Here is a 19,129-nt window from a genome sequence, read left to right on the forward strand (position 1 = left end):
GTCTTACTGCAGGTTATGTTGTAGTTTAAGTGTTGTAGTTTGAACATGCGTTCTGCTTTAATGTCTCAGCAGGAATGTAGACAGAACAGCTGAAAGAGGGAAATGTTGAGAGACGTGAGAGCAGAGAGACAGAATTGAACAGAGTGAGAGAAGTTTATTGATAGGCAAGATACAGATGAGAGCAGAGGCCTGAACCTACTCCGAACACAAACACACACTTTAATTTGGGCTGGTTTGTAGAAAAGAGTTTAATTTAATGTTAATCTGAAATTTTACCACAAAAGAACAGTCTCTGAAAAGAAAACCGCAGCTGTAAGAACCAGAGATGAGTGACAAATGAAAACCCACTCTGAAGAAGACCTTAGTTGAAACGGTGACCCAGTTTTCTGTACATCTCTGCTTGATAAATACGCACATGTTAAACAGAGGACTGGGAAAATGAGGTTCACTTCATTTTAAAAAGAATTAACAAAATAATCCGTTTTCTACAGGTTTACAACACACAAATCTGTATAAAGACAACAGATCAAACCAGACCACAGACTAAAGGCACATGTACTTTGGTCCCATCAGGCCTCCTCCAAAAATCAGAGACCAAGACCAGAATCACATGTTGAAACCTTGTCCAAACAGACAGCATTGGCATGCATCCTGTGTATGTATGCGTACACCCACTCACAGCTTAGTTTATAAAAGAGAGGGAGGGGATTTAAACTGGAAATTTACAGGTGGCTCTATTCATCAGTAAAAGCTCCACCTTTGCATCCTTAATATTACATGTCAATGTGTTACTACTATTAAAAGAACATTTTGGGGGTATTCAATTGTCCTCACAATTATCATTAGCCTAGAATTATTTCTACTTTTCAAGAATGCCTACAATACGTTCATTATGATGAACTTGCTGCATTTATTCAAATCATGTATAAACAGCTTCGACAGGATTGTTCAGCTATGGGAGTAACGGCAAGAAAGTGTGCCAGTTAGAGAAAAACTGCCTTTTGAAATTTAGAAAGTAATTCTTTCTATTTCCTTTGATTTCTGGGTTCTATAGTCCTCAAAATGTAGTTCCATCTGGTATTTAAAATACATTTAAGGTGATTTCTGTGTAGTGCAGCAAAATTGTTAAAGCTGTAAGCTGGTTCAGTGTAAGTTGCCGACAAGCCTACAAAGTAGAAAATTGGATGCTGGTAATGTAAAACCTACCATGCAGATGAGGAGAGAACAGCATAAATCATCTCCCTTATGCCTGTACCTTGGAAACAAATGTTTCTTATTGTTTTTATTTTTTCATTTTGAATGCACCAAAGTGCACGAATGAACAAGATCTCATTGGAGGAATGAATCAGCACAACTGAGAATGTGTCAGAAACTGCATGGTTCAAAAGACCTCTTCAAATGATTGACAACATGGCAGTGGTGGAATCTGTTATGACAGATGTTGAGTTAATACCAAAGAATGGTGAGTGGCTGAACAGACAATGGCTGGTTGTTTGGGGTTCAAATTGGCATTTGCTTGGGAACGCGTGAGAATGGGTAGGTAGTTCAAGTAGCGACACGATGTACAGAAAAATAACATCACTAACTACAGGATCCCATTCTTCAAAAAAAAATCCAAGGAAGAGAGACTACTGCTATATTGACATGTGCTCGCTGAGTAGGGCAAAAGAAGCTTTTTGCACTTGCAACGCTACAGATTTAATTAAAAACTAAAACTTCACTGCTTTGAAAAGTAAAAGCAGTGTTTCACTGTCTTCTCTGGCAGGTTTCAAATCCGTTTTTACCCATCGTCGTAGAATGAACAATTAACTGTTGGCTGTGGTCACTGGACTAATTCAAGAGAAAATGGCGATTTGTTGTTTGCAGTTATGGTGGCGACACATTTCCTTGTGGCCGTAAGGTGTTACACTCACTAGTTTGAGAACTCAGTTTTCTTGATGACTTAACAATAGAAATGTGAAGCAATTAAATCCAGCAATGCTGAATTCTCTGACAAAGGTGCACCTGAATGCACCATGGTGTCCCTGTTGGTTCCCACACAATGGATTTTAAAGTGGAGATTTCCATGGTTTTACCGCTGACCAGCATCACTGATGGCTGTGGTTGGGTGTGATCACAAATGTGCACCTGTAGTCACACCCGTAAGCTTGATTTATGGGCCAGCGAAGGCTCCATGCACAACTTTTGCCGCAGCCTACGAAAGTGCCCTGAAGTTTATACTTGTGCGTCGAGCCAACATGTGTCTGTGTGGAGAGTGTGTGATCGAGGGAAAGAGAGTGAGATGGTGATTCCCTTTCGGAGCGAGTAGCGACTCTAGAGGCATAGTGAGACATAGTGAGGCAACAAAGTGTCTCCCCTGTACTTTCTGACGACGGTGGGAAATCTGTAGCAGGACAAGTTAACCCTCTCCTTGATTTCATGTTTAGAAACAGGAAATGAGCAGGGGAGAATGTGACGCTACCAAGCCACAGTTGAGCGACGTGTTAAAGTTTAAGAGGTGCTACGGCGTGGGGTCAGGTGTAGGTTTGTGTCTCTGCGTACCTATGTACGTAGCCACGACATAGATTTGACGCAGAGGCATAAATCATGCTTTTGTGCACTCACTCACTCTGGATTAATCTTTACTGCAGCAAGGTGAGAAGTTGAACCACAGGAGACAAACACTGTTTTCTGCTGGTGTTGAGTTGCTCTTTGAGATGTCATAGTCAGGAATTTGTAAACTTTGCAAACTGCCTTTAGGCCAGGACTCATGTATGCATTGCTATATTTTAACTGAAAACTATTTATAATGTTTTACTTTGAAGCGTTGCATTTACATTTCAGTGATAGAATACGTTCTACAAATTCATTAACGGTCTGGGGATAGCACAGAAGAGGTTAACAGAAAATGATGAAAAGAAAACAAAGGATAGGGACTTCCTTGCTCGTCATAGATCTTAAGGTTTCGGAGTCAGCTTTGAGGGTTAGATGGTAGACTTTGAAAAGGAAACTTTCAGGTGATGATTCCCTCCCATGTCATAGTTGTGAAGGTCCATCAGAGTCTGGATCGCTTCCTCTACTGACGTCATCTGGATCAAGGCCATCTTACGGTCCCTGATCAAGAAAGAGCAGAGAGTTAATACTATGGAAAGAAAACATATCTTGTTTGTCTAAATTTACTTCCTGGGTCAGTCAGCCTAAAGCATAACAAGAACCTTTCGTGCACAAAGTACAGAATATAATATAAATGTAGGTGGTTAGATCATCTCCTTTTCATTCTTCCAAGCAAAAATTGCAAGACGATCAAAGAAATATGCAAAAACATTCAAAGCATTTTTTCATGCTAGATATGTGCAGTGTCATTAAGAGCTTCATATTAAAGTGCTCCTTACTGGAAGAACTTGAAGGCCTTAACAGTTCCTCCACTGTTGGAGAACAGAAGGCGTAGTTCATCCTCTCCAAGTCCATCCCTGGACATGCAAAAATAAACTGTTATCGTCTTAAAGTACAGTAGCATGAAACCAAACTATTTGCTGGACTAACGCAAAAAGAGCGTTGATTGACATGTGTAGTGGTTGTATTACCGGACATTGGAGAGGTGAAGTGTTGCAGAGGGAGGAAAGATGTTCTGAAAGTTTTTGGATCCTGGCTTCTTAAAGCGATGGAGTGGTGAGCCAGAGAAGTCTGTCCAACAAAAACAAAACAGTGAGAAATTATCTAGTGGAACAAAAACATTTGAACGTATTGCTATTATTGTGACTTTGGCACTGCTTGACTTCTACACAGATAATTATTTCTTTACAATTACGGATGACTTTCCGGTTGTATAGAAAGAAAGGCACGGTAAAGGTCAATGCTGTGACTGAGGTTGAATATGTCAGACTTTTTGGAATATTTTACAGGAAAGGCTTTGCACTATATTTATTCAAAAGACTTGTCATGGACCTGTGACTATCTCATCTAACTCTTCTTGCTGACTAAACAATTCAAAATGCACCACGACTACTAAATGCATAATAAGCAATTTCAAAAGCTATAAACAAGCTCTCCTCCAGGGTGCAGAAAACCTCTTACCTTTAGTTAGTAACTGGTCATCCAATCCTTCTCTTGGCAAAGCCACAGTTTGATGTTTAGACAGTGTCACTCTCATTACTTTGCCAAACACCTTTTGACCATTTAAGTGGCTCATAGCTACAGATGAGAAAAATAGAAAATATGGGCAGTGGTAAGTCTAAAAGCTTGTCACTTATCACTTCCACATTTAATGATACAGTAGATCATGCAGCAATGTGAGATACACATATGCATTCTTCATTTCACAACATGGTTAGGCTGAGAAAAAGTACATTGATTTATTGACTTTCATTTTTTAGCATTTAACTTTTCAAAATGCCGTATATACATTTGAAAAATACCCAGACCAGTGGACCCAACCAGTATGCATATCAGAACAGTCACTTCTGAATTTGATATGTAAAGTCATGTCTTGATTGATCTTAGTTTGCAGTTCAATAGCAGTGACTGATATTGCTACTATAAGAACTCACCCAGCTGAGCCTGGTTGCCATCGGACAACTGTATCAGAGCACTGTCCTTCTTGTTGTAGAGGATCTTCACCCTCTGAACATCACCATAGACTCCTGAAGGTAGGGAGAGAGCGAGAGAGACAGACCAAGAGAGGAAAAGAGAGCGAGAGAGAAGGGTAGATTAGGAGGACAGAACAGACAGAGCAGGAGAGATGGAGCCGATAAGGAGAGGAGAGGTGTGAAGGATGGAAGGAATAAAGTTAGTGCTAGAAAGACAAATGAAAAGAAAAGATGGAATCTTCCCATTTGACTTAAACTAGAAACTCAAAACACTTCTGTATAACAGAGTGGGGTTTAATGTTATGACTGTCGACCAGGGAGACTGCTCAGCTGAGCTTTACCATTGACATACACCTGAAACTGTTTGGCATGTGGCAGAGTGGTGATTCAGAAATCCAGTCTGCAGCTTGGATATTAAAAATGTAGAACCATAAATGGACAACGCGGGGGGGAAATATACCTTATACAAAACCTTTTCAAAGAAATTGACTGGCTTATAACATGTTTTATAGATAAACGTGTAAAGTTAATGTAGAAAAAAAGACCTTAAAAAATGAAGCTCTTTTTAAGCCTTATATGCAGATTATTTAAGACTTGAGAAATATCAGTGGCTATCCTGGAGCAGCTAAAACAGGTCCAATGAGTTCTGGAAAATATTTTAAATATTGATGGGCTGGTAGACAGTCTAATATGTCCATTATAAAAGTGCCTAGTTTAGAAGACTGAGTGACGTGCAATCCCAATTGCAAAGTTGTTGAATGAACTGAAAAGGTGAACTGTGACTGCACTTTGGTTACTATAAAATCTGGATAAAAAGAAATGCTGATGGTTTAAGAGCTAGAGTGAGTCTTAGTCAGGTCACTGGACTGTCATGATCAACTTAAACAATAATTTGGTGAGAACATCCAACCTACAACAATCCATGTGTCCCTGGCCGATTGGAGGCTCCTGTGTTCTACACAAAACCACTGTACACAAATTTTGAATAGCAAATGTTGACTAGATTAATCCAAAACCTGTACTCAACAGTCCATTCACAAAGTAGTGTGTTGTCGCAGCGTGGTATTTTCTTCTTGCGTCTTTGGCCAAGTGGAGTTTTAGTTGTCCTTTTGTCAAGTAACTTATGTAACTAACATTCTACAATTAAACGTTTTCTAACTCAATCTTTGTTAATACCAAATAAGAGCGCAGTGATCACGGAAGGCTGTATCATGTGGATGCGCCAACAATGTTGTTCTTAATTAGAATTCCTCATGCGGGGTGACAGAACCTACGCACTCCAGCTTTAAGACTCCAATTAGGTCTTTTGTTGCGCTTATTATTGTTACTATTATTGTTTCACAAAAATGTTAACAGCATAATTATAGCTTTTATTGTGAAGCAGCTGCAGGAGATGCGGGCTTAGCAGTTACTAACCTCAGTATTATTTCAGTCTAAATGTAGATATGGAGTTTTCACACCACATTTAATTGGAATAAAATCTCCTCACAACACATATTAGATCCATAGTGTCTTTTGTTCCTATCAGTTAAGATTAGCTATCAAAAGACCATATTCCACTACTTTTCTTTAAAGCTGAGAGATGGCTAGAGTTATAACTCTGTATTTCAGTCAAAGTAGATGGAGGTTTCAGCATTAATGGAAAGATTCAGAGAATAGTGTCTGTCCACGACGTAAGATAAGTGACAACACATTGGACTTCACTTCAGTAGAGATATACAGTATTAACTAGTAGGTGACAATACGAGAGGGAGGCTTGTAGTCAGAAGATCTTAGAGAAAGCGTCCAGACAGCTGACAGGAAGGGAACAGAAGAGGATTAAGAGAGAGAAGTACAGATAGACGCAAGGTTGGAACCGAAGAGGGAAGAGGCTTGAGTGGTTCCATTATGAGAGAGAGACGCACAAGATGGAAAGAGGGATGGAGGAGTGGAGACGAGGTAGAATCACCGCCAGTGACGCAGGAGAGTGGTGGTTGCCGGAATAGAGTAAGTGAGGCAGAGGAAGAGAGGTAACGGAGGTAAAACGCAACAATTGGGTAGACGGACATGACAGGGAAGGGAAAGAGAATAAGGAGTTGACCAATAATTGGTAACGGCAGACGGGAAGGGTAAACAAGGATGTGGCATGGGGAAGGGAGAAAGGAGGAGAGGAAAAACAAAGCAGAGGTCAGTAAACAGACATCATGGACATCAGAGTCTGAATGATGCTGGTTCGATTCCAAACCAGCCACAACACACACACCACACACACACACACACACACACACACACACCACACAACACACACCCACACCACACAACACACACACACAACCACACAGCACCCACAACACAGACACAATCACACACACCAACCACCACACACACACACCACACACACACACACACACACACACACACACACACACTTCTTCCAGTTCTGTTATCGCGCACGCATTCCCTGCTGAATTAATTTATCACTGAGGAAAAAAGCTGGGGAAAAAGGTAGAAAATAATACATTTAAGAACGGAAAAATGAATATAGTGAATGAAAGAGTGAGTTGCAGGAGATATCAAACTAAAGGGGGCAACACCAAGAATCAGATGGCCAACCAGATCATATAAGGTTACTGGAGGTACAGGGGCCAAAAGGACCACGGTCTATGATAGTGGTAGCTTAGGCTGACAGAGACACGTGTAGAGCTTTAAAATAAGAACATGGAAATCTCACTTTTTACAATATGGGACCTTAAATTTCCACTTAAAAAGGTTTGCCAAGTGAGGGTCTGAAACACAAGCAGGTTTTTAACCAACCTGAAGTTTGAAGCATGTCAATGATCATTGCCACACCACTTATCAACAAAACTAACCAAAACTTTTTCTCTTGTCCAGTTCAATTGCAGCAGTGCTGGAAATGAAGGAATGAAATTCTGCATTTTAACCCATCCTAGTATTAGGGTTATCAGTATTAGATACATCATGCAGCATATGGAGAGCAACTTGGGGTTCAGTGTCTCCAACCTTGTGGTTATGGGACGACCATATTTAACTTCTGAGACACAAGCCACCCAATCAAGAATACTACTTAAGCAACTAGACTTAAATAGTCAGAAATGTTAGTCTCTGTGTGTCTATGCTATCTGGAAAGAGGGTAAGTGTACTGCATGAAACTGACTAAAATCTGACCTTAGATGTTAGTCCGTCCATTTGATGACGAATTTGATTTAAGGATGAACAAGTGACTGAAAAACTAGCGCCTGGATTCAACATGAACAACGGCCACACCACATTCAACCACTACCTAGCAACCGGATTGTATTTAGCACACTCTCAAGTGTATGCAGCAGCTGCGGCTCTCAAGTTCATCAGTCACTGGAGAGAACCGTATGCAGCTCCTAAACAGCCGAGATACAGCTGTATCAGACTTTACCAGAAGGGGACAGAAGTGTGAAAACCATCACTCCACTATGGAGTACATCTCAACAAGGAGAGGGACAAAGACGGACAGAGAGAGAAGAAATCGGACAGATGTAACACACAGAGACAGATACTGTAGGTGTAGAGATTCAGATGAAAGAGTAGGTGCACATTTATAATTGCAGAAGAAACTGAAAATTGACAGAAGAAACCGACATCTAAGATAAAAGAATACAAGTATGTAGGTGTTCAGTTTAGAGAAAACCACACAGCTTCAAAAAACACAACAGAACTTAAATCTGAGTAAAACAGAATGTGCACATTAAAGTTTAGGACCTGTGACAGTCTATGGAGCACACACAAGTACATGCACGGTTAAAATTGAGTTTTCAGTGTGCAGTAAAAAGTAATAACAATATCAGACATTTTTAAGATATTTGAATACTGAATTGTATGTTGACACTTTATGGCCGCAATGATTAATCAATTGATTAGTTGTCAACTATTTTCATAATCAATCGGTTACAGAATTTTTTGAAGAAAAAAAGTCAATATATTGATTCCAGCTTCTTAAATGTTATTATTTTGTACTCCTATGATTTTCAACTGAATATCTTTGAATTGTGGACAATAAGACAATTGAAGACGCCATGCTGGGTTTTGGAAAACACGGATTGACATTTTATAGATCAAACAACTAATCGATTATTCAAGAAAATAAATGTCAGATTAATCAACAATGAAATTAATTGTTAGTTGGAGCCCTAATAATACTACACAGACTATATCTTGGTGAAAGATGCATGATAAATCCTGCTGTAAATTGGGCTAAGCTCACATGCAACCACACACCCAAACAGGAATTCAAACTACTATCAACTCCAAAAAATCATCCAATAGTGTCTGTTAATTAGTTGGAATGAGTGATTTAAAGAAGATGATGCAAATAGTCATTCACAGTCACGCTTATGGCTAGTGTACCTCTTCATTTAGGTTGGATGCCAACAGGACTCCTGACACTCCGGACCCAGACAGAGCAACACGACCAGCAGCTGCTGCCGCTGCCGCTGCCGCGCTCAGGGGACTGATGGCTCCTGTTAGGAAAGCACAAGGCAAAAAAAACAGGTCAGAGTCTAACTTGTAATACAGCAGAAAAGTAGATTAAAACCATAACACTAAAAAGACTAAAACTTCCACCGCACCAATGAAAAGGTGAATACCCCCTTCCTAGATTTAAAATAATGGAAATATTGTCAATAGAAATGCACATAATACAACTTTGTTTAACAACAACCCCAAAGTGCTATAGCAAAGCATGCATTCATAGAAATCTGAAGGAAAAGAAACTGTATCCAAATCAGGGATAGTGATGTGCTTGTTGCCATGGTGGTATGTGTAAAAAAAGAAAGGAAAAAAAAAGAAAAGTAATTTAAGCTTTTTATCATTGTTTTGAATTCATGATGAAAAGCTTAAATGACAGCAACCTAATCTTGATCAAAACACTATTTACAGAACATGTACATTGAAAAGGTTCCATTTGCTGCAGTTCATAATTTCCTAAAGGTCAACAAAGCTGGATATTCTACGCTGTCATGTACAAGACATTATTTAGACATAAGTAGTGTGAGCATGGTGTAAACTGGGTTAAACGACTCAAATCCTCATAACTCGTTCCTATCCACCCCAACTATGTACTCAGTGTGAAAGTGGCCAAACTCTCACCAAGCCATACATTAGCAATTAAACCAACTAAGCAATCAATATTTTAACTTAAAAGGCTCTAACATTTACATGGCAAATTCCACCAACACAAATTAAAAAATGTAAAAACTTTTTTTGAATAAACACCTTGCATTCATATTATAGTGCCCTGTCTGTTCCAACAGATGTTAACTTTTGCAGTCACTGGATTTTTCATTATATTCAAACCTATTCAATTTGATTATGTGCATGATCTGCTACTTTGTGTATGTAAAAGGGGTTCACCACACAACAATGTCTCATAAAACATCAATTTTTATGATGACTTCAAAACGTTTAAACTAATGGGTAACTTTTAGTGCCAATACACACAGAAAGTAAACTGATTCTCTCCCACAAAGGCATTTTATACCCAGTCACTTACAAAATTGATTAAATTCCAGCTACTCATCCATCCTAAAGCCAGTATTTGCCTCGTCTGTTAATTTACCGTAATTTAAACAAACCTCTAAAGCCATTGAGTGAAAATTAGCCCTGGCACATTCAGACAGTCATCACATGATATGACAAGAGACAGGACAGCAGCATGGCGGAAAACTGAATTTAGGAAAAAGTTAAAAAAGAAAATCGGTACCTCCACCCTGCGAGAGGGAAAGAGAAGATGAGTAACCTCCTCCACTAGAGTAGGAAGCTAGCGCTCCAGATGGGGTACCTACAAGACAATGACAACTACATTTATACCACAAAACAAACACTTCTCTAACCTCAGACCAGAGAGTACAATAATCACAAGAAATCCATCCAGCCTAAGTCATTAAAATATTAAAACTAACAGTTTTATGCCATAATGAGTAATTATCATCAATACATCAAATATTTATCTAAAATTACACATGAAATTCAGTTTAACAAATTATCTGGCATATAGCATGCTAATGTCAAAATCCAAAACAAACATGGGACTTGAAGTCAAATATCCCCAATTTATCTTTATTACAACTACTGCATTTTGAGGTGTCCTAATTATTTCCAATATATGTAGTCAAACCTTTAACTGTTTTTGTGGAGTGTGTGCCTTCTGTGAGAGGGTGTGGTAGTGCATGCACACAATTATCTTGCTTTCATACCTGTGGTAGGGCTTTGCTAAACATATGGAGACTATATTACCGGCATAGCCATAAGTTAGTGTAAATGAGCGCGATCAAATGGCAGGTTGTGTGGTGGTGGTTGAGCTAAAAGACGCTCTGTGCATGGGCGAGATGGAGACAAATACAAAATGCTGAGGGACTTATTGACGTTCTTTTTTGTTTGACAAAATGTGATAATGTAATCCTTTTAGAGTGTGGTCTACTCCTACTCTATCTGTAAAGGTGTCTCAAGATAACTTGTTATGAATTGATACTATAAGTTAAATTGAATTGAACTTTTCACTGATTACAATTTAGTTTACTTGCCAAAATAAAATAGCTAAAGTTTACAATGTGTGAACATTTGTTTCCAGCCTTTTAGTTTATACGCTGCAGGTTGTATGCTGCTTCTAACTCAGAACAGCATCTGATAGAACCAAATGTGTTTTTATTTGCAGCCTGCAACCTGAGATTTTGTGTTGACTGAACTGACTATTACGGCAGCTTGAAAATATTGTTTCTAAGATAGTACATTGTACACTGCTAAGAGTACAACAGTTTTTGTGTGGGTTCAAGCTGTCCACATAATAATTATTCCAGTGTTTCCCCTATATTTATTCAGCACACCGCCGTGAACTGTAGCGACACACTGCCACGGGTCCAACAAGGCAAGTGTCTGTGGTTAGTTCACATCTGGGGACAGATGTGATCGGTTTACATCAATACAAACGAGCAAGAGCATTTTTTTCCTTTATCCCAGAATATAGGTGAAGTGCAGTAACGTGGCGTTACATGTGGATTAAGCACTGCGCTGGACCTAGGTGCCAGAACTATAAGAAGTTCTCTTCTGAGATGTTTAGAGACTAAATAGATTGGTTGGCTTTTCCTGATATGACATGCTTTTCTATGAACGATATACATTTTCAGCTGAGGGAATACTTTATCCATGCAAACTTGATTAGTAATCCCACCAAACAAAGCTGTGCAATTACAAAAAAAAAAGTTCTTGCTCTCACTGAAATACTGAATATGTCTTTTATGTAGTGTTCTCCGGCTATTTGCCCACGCTGGCTATAAAATAAGCTTTCTATAAGATTGTATACAGCAGGTAGCATACATTAATAGTTTATTATTATTCAGTATGACGTTTACATTAATTGTTCAGTATGTTTACTTGCAAATAAAATATGGTATACTTTTAATATGCATTTAACACAGACATATTTTTTATTTATATCTATCTATGCAATTGCAATTAATTTCTCACTAACTGTGGAGCTAAGTTCAAGTAGTCTGGGTTTGTAATACTGCTCGCTGCTCTTTCCAACAGCAGTACCATGTGTCTTGTTCTGTATAAGTGAAGTAAGTGTTTTGGAAATACTGGTTTCCAGTAGATTGCTTTATTTTTACTACTTAATTGTAGGCATCTCCTGGAGTGCCAAGTCTGTTCCAGTTCTGGAAAAAACGAAAACTGAAATGATTTGCATACATATTTTCATTTATGGTTGGTTTCTTTGGCCTGGCAGTGTGGATTCAGTTTGGCTTTTCTTGATGATTTTAGTTTTACTCAGTTTCAGGTAACAAAATAGTTTACTGCTTATTTATGTGATAGTTGTCTGTTACATATCCTGATCTGGATTGGTTGTGGCTCCCTTTGTTGGGATTAATTTGCTAGATGTGGATGATTAACTCCCACTCTGTTGTATATAACAAATTACTCAACTTAATAAAAAAAAAAAAATTGTATTTTTTGTAATTGCCCTAAACGTCCATTGAAGGGCAATGAAAAAGTCAAATTGGAGTTCTCTCCTAGTATCTTTAGCAATCTTTTAGTATCTTCTATATTTATTTGTAATACTAAAATACTTCTGTATAAGCTATTGTGAAACTGTGGCAATGGGTTTTTAAACCCCATGCTGTGATTCGTAATTGTAAAAGAAAAAAGAAAAAAAAGAAGTGTGAGACAGTATTATGGATACCCGGGAGGGAATGGATGTGGTGTAGACAGGTGTTTATACCCAATAAAGAATGATCCTTGTTGGTTGACTCTCCATCTCCAGTAGGAAGGTCAGGTCTGGTGTAATCTCGACTCTTATCATTGTTGTATTTGACGTTGAGGTTGACGAGTTTACTGAAGTCTATCCGCAGAGTACAGCATGAATTATAGATGTTCTGTCCATCCAAAGACTGGAGTAGAAGTAGGGAAAGGGGGAGAAAGATTCATACTGGTGTTCAAATAATCTGATAACGGATGCAGTAGTATTTGTTTTTGGACCCCCTACATTAGTTTTTTTATTTCACGAATTGTGACCAAGATACTTACTAAGCAGGATATAAAACAGTTATGAATCAGCCAGGCCGATATATTGGTCTAGTTCTAATGCCAGGAAGGTTAACAAGGATAAATAGGTAACTTGACAGCCTACTTGGAAAGTTGGGCACTAACAGGCAGTATGAGACAGAAGACCTCTGCTAATTCACTGAGAACAAACTGGGAATGTAAATGCAGACGGGTTATTGTACTACATATATTGGAACGTGCCTCTATGTTGACTCATTTTAATGCAACAACACAAAAGATGTATATAAAAAGTAAAGAAAAACGTGTTGCCTTCTTTTATCTAGGACAAACTAGAGTAAATGCTATGGTTGCCATCACAATTTCACTGCTTTTAGGGATAACAGCTAAGACTTACCAGATATCCCTTAGTCTAAGCCAATGACACACTGTCAAAGCCTCATGGAAGCTGTAATTGTTGAACAAAAGAACCAAAGACCTGTCCACGGGTTGTTGCTTTATTTTCTACTGGTTGTTGATGTAACGGACAGAATTTTCATGTGTGTGATCATACCAGTTTAGCTTGCTGTGCATTGACAGGATCGCTGAATTGCAGAAGAGCCTGAAACTGGTTGTTCTTGGTGAAGGTTATAATCTTCATTACTGTCCCAAACTTACTGAAGATCTGGAAGAATCAAATCATTTATAGAGAATAAGACAGAAACATGACCAAGCTTGATTTAAATTACAGTTCACTAAACTTAATTTTAAAGGTGCTCTAAGCGATGTGTTTTAGGCTAGAACCTTCGTTGTCACAAACAGCAAACATCTCCTCACTATCCGCAAGCTGCCTGTCTCCAGAACACACTGTGAAAAAACACAGTCTCTGTAGACAGCCCAGGGTCTACAAACGGCAACAAAAATAATCGACAAGAAGGATTTGGGGGTGGGGGTTGGGGGGTTAGTGTGCAGAAGTACAGAAGGATGGGGCGGGATGAGGAAGAGGGAGGGGCAAGCTAGTTTGAAAATACTTTGAACGTCAACAAGAAGTAATGTCACCCAACATGGCTTAGAGCACCTTTAAAATTAGTTTGAAGCTATACAGACACACAATTATTCTGATAATTAAAAGTCAACCAATATGTGCTTTTGAAAGGCATCATGCTAAATTACATTTATTTATCTTTCTCTCTAGGGAGGCTTTTTTTTTGCTTTACAGATGCTGTTATTTTTTTATACCAAGAAGGTCCAAACATCAGAGAAAATAAAAATCTTGAGTATGGGGCTGTGTGTACTAATCTGCATGGAAAAGATAACATGTTCAGTTTTACCTGTTGTAGAACATCCAGTGTCACAGGATAAAACATGTTGTCGATGATAATTCGCAGGACAGGGCTGGGGGGTGGAGCTAGGTCCAAAACTCCAGGGTCAGAGGATGGAGAACTTCCGTCCTGAACTGCCGACACGGCCTGCAACACTGCCTGGGCCCTCTGGGTGGAAAGAAAAAAACACAATTGGGGAAAGGTAGCAAGTTCTACAGCAGTCTAACCCTGGCTTGTTTAAAGGATAGTGTTTAGTGTACAAAGATATGTATGCATATACCTGGTTCAGAGCAGAGTCTGTTTTCAGTTCCTTATGGTTAGAGTACTGGATGAAAACTGGAGTGTTTCTGACCTAAACAGAATAAGATCCATAAAATACACAATTCAGTCAGTACCACTTACAACAACAGATTACAGAGATTATTCATAATGTGGTTTCAGGATTGGACACGGATGTATTTCAGACCTGTGGCGTGACAGCTGTGTAGTAGTTCACCATAGTAATGGCTGCTTCTTCTGTACCCAACTCCAGAAACGCCTGGAAAAACACATTATTGAGCTTTAGCAGACTAACAAATCACGTCTATGACCGTTTCTGTTTAGTAAAGGAGAATATTATTCAGTCAAACCTAAATGTCATTACAAGACCGTTCTTGTTTCATCTTCACCAAGTATTTGCTGATATGGAGTTTTGGTATAGTTTACCTGGTTTTTCCCCTTCAGCATTAGTATATTGGTGACCTTTCCAAAGGGCAGCCCCAAAGCAATGACTTCAGTCTCTGACACTTCATTGGGAAGTTTCCTGATGTGGAGAACTCTGGAGGGAGGGGATTCCTCCAAACGCTGTTTCTTAACGTCACTGCCATTTGCTGAACATCAACACAAACAATAAATAATCAAATCATCAATCATTTAAATGATCATGACAGAACTTTAGATTACAGAAAAAGTCAGAGTAAAGCACAGTGTAAATACTAAAAATGAATGACTAAGCTCCATTAAGCTGCTTTAGTTTTAGGGTAAGATTCCTGGCTCACTGGGACACTTGAAGAGAAAACAGCCATCACTAATGTAAGTAACACTTGTGTTTTTCCTACAATGAAAAGTCTAAATGTCTGCTGGGAAAACGGCCTTTTGAGTTCTAATTCCATTATTCGGTCAGAAAAACTATTTTAATAATCAATTTATATTAGTCTGTTTGTTTTAGTCATATTTCCAGCCAAAATGACATTTCCTTGTTCCAGCTTCTCAATTGTTTGGTTGTTGTATTTTTAGTTGTATAGTTTGTCTGTGGTTATTTAAGTGTGTGATTCACATTTCAGACGAAATATAAAAAGTGATCACTTTGGGCTTTGAAACAAAATCTCTCACTTTGTGGACAAATAATTAATCAAGAAAATAACTATGACTTACAATTGTCAACTTGCAGATGAAGGAAGTAAATTAATTTACTGACATTTATACAGTTTCTACAGAAAAGCATTGCTTTTCTGTATTTTTCTCCATGCCAGTCCATTTCTGGCCATTTTGGCATCCCTACAGGCTTTGATCTTTTGTGATTTGCTCATTTGTGATTTAGTACATTCACATTCCTACTTATGTCCAATACGGCTTTTAATCATATTCAGGGTGTGATTTTTACATGTAACATTCAGTAACCTGGTTATTCAGCTCCATTTATACATGATGTTTTCCAGGTTTCTGATCATTTGTGCAGGCATGCTAGTCACTCATTTCTGGACCAATTGAGGTTAAGATATCACCCATCAAACATCATGGTGAGTTGTGTTTACCAATATAATCCAAGTTTAGATTGAATTTACCAGTCAAAGAGCTGGGGCTGCTACTGTACATGGTGAGCTCATCTGAGCCTCTCTGGAAAAACAAGAAAAAAGAAGAAGTTAAACTTTGATTTACATCCCAACTTCTGACAAATTCCAAAATTATTACTAATGCAGTGACAAAGTACTACCAAACATACATCAAACAATATACTGTAAAATCTATGTTTGCCTTAATGAACTGCGATGCAAATTAACATTTAGCAGCAAACAGACGGCATTACAATTTACTTCGATGACTTTACTTTCAGCTTACTGAAATTAGACCGTCATTTATTACCATCCCACAAAGTTCAACATATCTAGTAAGGTATTAGATCAATTTACCCCCCCTATACTAAATTGTAACTATTTTACATACAGTTACGTGTAACTAATTTACATCCCTGTGTTAACAACACTATGTTGACCTAATAAATGCAAATGTTTTTAGGTAAAGATAGTAAAAAGTAAGTCTGCTTGCCTTCACACCAACCGCAACATCACTGTTAATGAGGAGAATGCAGGGACATGAAAAAAGAAATGCAAATTATGTTATCTCAAATTCTCAAGAACTCTAAAGTTCATCCTGGATGAAAATGTTGCATATCACTTTAAGTGTTTAACACATTTAGAAGAAAAATCATGCTCTCTCTCTATATATATATATATATATATACACACACACACTACCGGTCAAAAGTTTGGGGTCACTAAGAAATTTCCATTGCACTCCATTATAGACAGAATACCAGCTCAGATCAGTTGGATTGTTTTTTTTAACCAGGGCAGCAGTTTTGAGATTACTTTGTGTGCTTACATAATTGCAAAGGGTTCTCCGATGTTTTCTTAGTTAGTTTGTTAAAATGATATCATATTAGTAAACAGGATGTGCCTTTGGAACATTGGATAAATGGTTGCTGATAATAGATAATGTAGATATTGAATTAAAGATCAGCCCCCCACTCAGTTCAGCTGGGATTCTGTCTGTAATAGAGTGGAATAGAAAATTGTAAGTGACCCCAAACTTTTGACCGGTAGTGTATGTGTGTGTGTGTGTGTGTATATATATATATATATATATATATATATATACACATATACATATACACACACACAACAACTAACACACACACACACACAGTGACACAATTATGCTGACACATGTCAAACAACATTTAAATACCATTATGGAGGCTAACCTGATTTAGACAAACCCAATACAATCTGAAGACCTAAATGATCACATTCTCATCTTATTCTAAGTATTTGAAACAAGACGCAAATAAGTATTAAACTATTCAGTTGCTTCTATTTAACGTTATGAGAATTGAATGCCGTAAGCTGGTTTTTGTTACATTATTTTGTTGTCTTGTGCGGTCTTACTGCAAATATATGGTATGGTTATTCATGTTTAAGTTAACTTTTCCCATTATGAAATAACGTTGTAGGTATAACGTTTACAATAGGCCGGGCAGAGGCGTGTAGCATAGGCTACTGTATAGCTCCAGACAAAGGACCCCAACTGACAGGTGCACGTACCGTGTCCGATATCACACAGTTAATAGATTAGTAACGTTACAATAATGCTAACGGATAATAGCGTTAATTGTCCCAAACTATCATATGGAAATTTAACCCACACAGTTCCCACTCGCTAACTATCTAGCGTTAATGTAAAGTTAGCTAGCTAACGTTAGCATTTATTTTTTGCACGAGAAGGTGATATGCTCGACTGGATTAACGTTATTAACGTTACCTCTTGTCAACTAGCTAGCTTCCTAACGTTAACGTTAACTATCATATTGCCAAAGTTAGAAAGCCCAGATGATAAAGCATGATCTTGGGTCATGCACGTTTCCCTAAAAGCAAGACAACATTGGTCTAACAATGCCACATTTCTTGGTGGGTACACACTGGTGTTGCTGTCTAATGTTAGCTAGCTAGCTAACGTCGATCTTCGTGATGTATCTACAGTATCAAGGTTCGCAGCATAGCTAACAGCTAGCATATCTTAATTTTTTAAGCACGGGGTACGGTTCATTCTGTCTGTGTCACATGCATCGCTGTGGAAAGTGTAGCTAGAAGCATCAGTTGTGATATAAACAAGTTTACCCGTCCATTGCAGCTCTTTGTCCTCTTCTGTCTGTTGATATTTTAGCACTGTTCGATGCCTGCAAAATGGGCGTTCTTCTTCTTCTCGTCTTGTAATGGCTGTTGCAACCAACAGTAACTTTAGGCGCATTACCGCCACCTTCTGCTTAGGAGGGGAGCTCAGAGGGTGATGCACTCTTGTTGTTGTCTTCTTCTTCTTCTTCTTCTTCTTCTTCTTCTTCTTCTTCTTCTTCTCTCTTCTTCTTCTTCTTCTTCTTCTTCTTCTTCTTTTTAAATGGGATTTACCTTTCTTTAACTGTCTATGGGTTTTACGGCAGCCGACATTCAAAAAGTTGCATTGCTGCCATCTCTGAAACTAGCACCTTATGCACTATATCCTGCTATACAGCCCAGTGTCCTTTAACAATTTGAAAAAGCAACTTTTCCCATTCCGCTTGACCCTACTTATAAAATACTTTTAGAGGTACGTTTTCCAAGCCAATTTCTCACATTTCTATGAGTAGATCTTGTCTTTGGCTGTCGTACTTTCTACAAAAAATCAACACATGTTGCACCGTCTCAGGTTCCTGACATGAACACAAGCCACTCTGGTGATTTCCTAACATAAAGTGCTCTTCAGAAACGTGTGATCAATCCTCATTCTAGAAATAATAACCTCTTCCTTGTAACCTCCCCTCTTTTACAGACATTAACTGAATCAGTTACCCTACTAGATATGGAGAATAGGTTTTCTTGTTTCCAGAGCTGTTGCCATTTTAAAATTGTTCCCTGCCACACAATACTTTTACCCTCCGCCTTGGATAAA

General features: G+C 38.4%; 1 protein-coding gene across 1 annotated transcript; it reads right to left on the bottom strand.

The window, feature by feature from the left end:
• Nucleotides 1–134: 134 nt before the first annotated feature.
• LOC116699337 (polypyrimidine tract-binding protein 2) lies at nucleotides 135–18,510 on the bottom strand. Its single transcript, XM_032531868.1, has 17 exons — nucleotides 18,325–18,510; nucleotides 16,694–16,715; nucleotides 16,213–16,264; nucleotides 15,095–15,258; nucleotides 14,856–14,927; nucleotides 14,670–14,741; nucleotides 14,399–14,557; nucleotides 13,642–13,752; nucleotides 12,808–12,976; nucleotides 10,297–10,374; nucleotides 8,943–9,055; nucleotides 6,422–6,452; nucleotides 4,527–4,619; nucleotides 4,054–4,170; nucleotides 3,564–3,663; nucleotides 3,372–3,449; nucleotides 135–3,093 (listed from the first exon to the last, which is right to left on the bottom strand). Exons 1-17 carry the CDS (start codon nucleotides 18,330–18,332, stop codon nucleotides 2,964–2,966), a joined length of 1,569 nt encoding a protein of 522 aa, XP_032387759.1. The 5' UTR covers nucleotides 18,333–18,510; the 3' UTR covers nucleotides 135–2,963.
• Nucleotides 18,511–19,129: the final 619 nt, after the last annotated feature.

The sequence above is a fragment of the Etheostoma spectabile genome, chromosome 12 (genome assembly GCF_008692095.1).
Source record: "Etheostoma spectabile isolate EspeVRDwgs_2016 chromosome 12, UIUC_Espe_1.0, whole genome shotgun sequence".
In the NCBI taxonomy this organism is placed as follows: domain Eukaryota; kingdom Metazoa; phylum Chordata; class Actinopteri; order Perciformes; family Percidae; genus Etheostoma; species Etheostoma spectabile.

Coding starts and splice junctions, on each gene's coding strand:
- LOC116699337 (XM_032531868.1), bottom strand. Junction 4,620..6,421: donor TCAAGCCTCTTCCCTCTTCG/GTTCCAACCTTG, acceptor CCCTACCTTCAG/GAGTCTATGGTGATGTTCAG. Junction 3,664..4,053: donor TGACCAGTTACTAACTAAAG/GTAAGAGGTTTT, acceptor TTTGTTGGACAG/ACTTCTCTGGCTCACCACTC.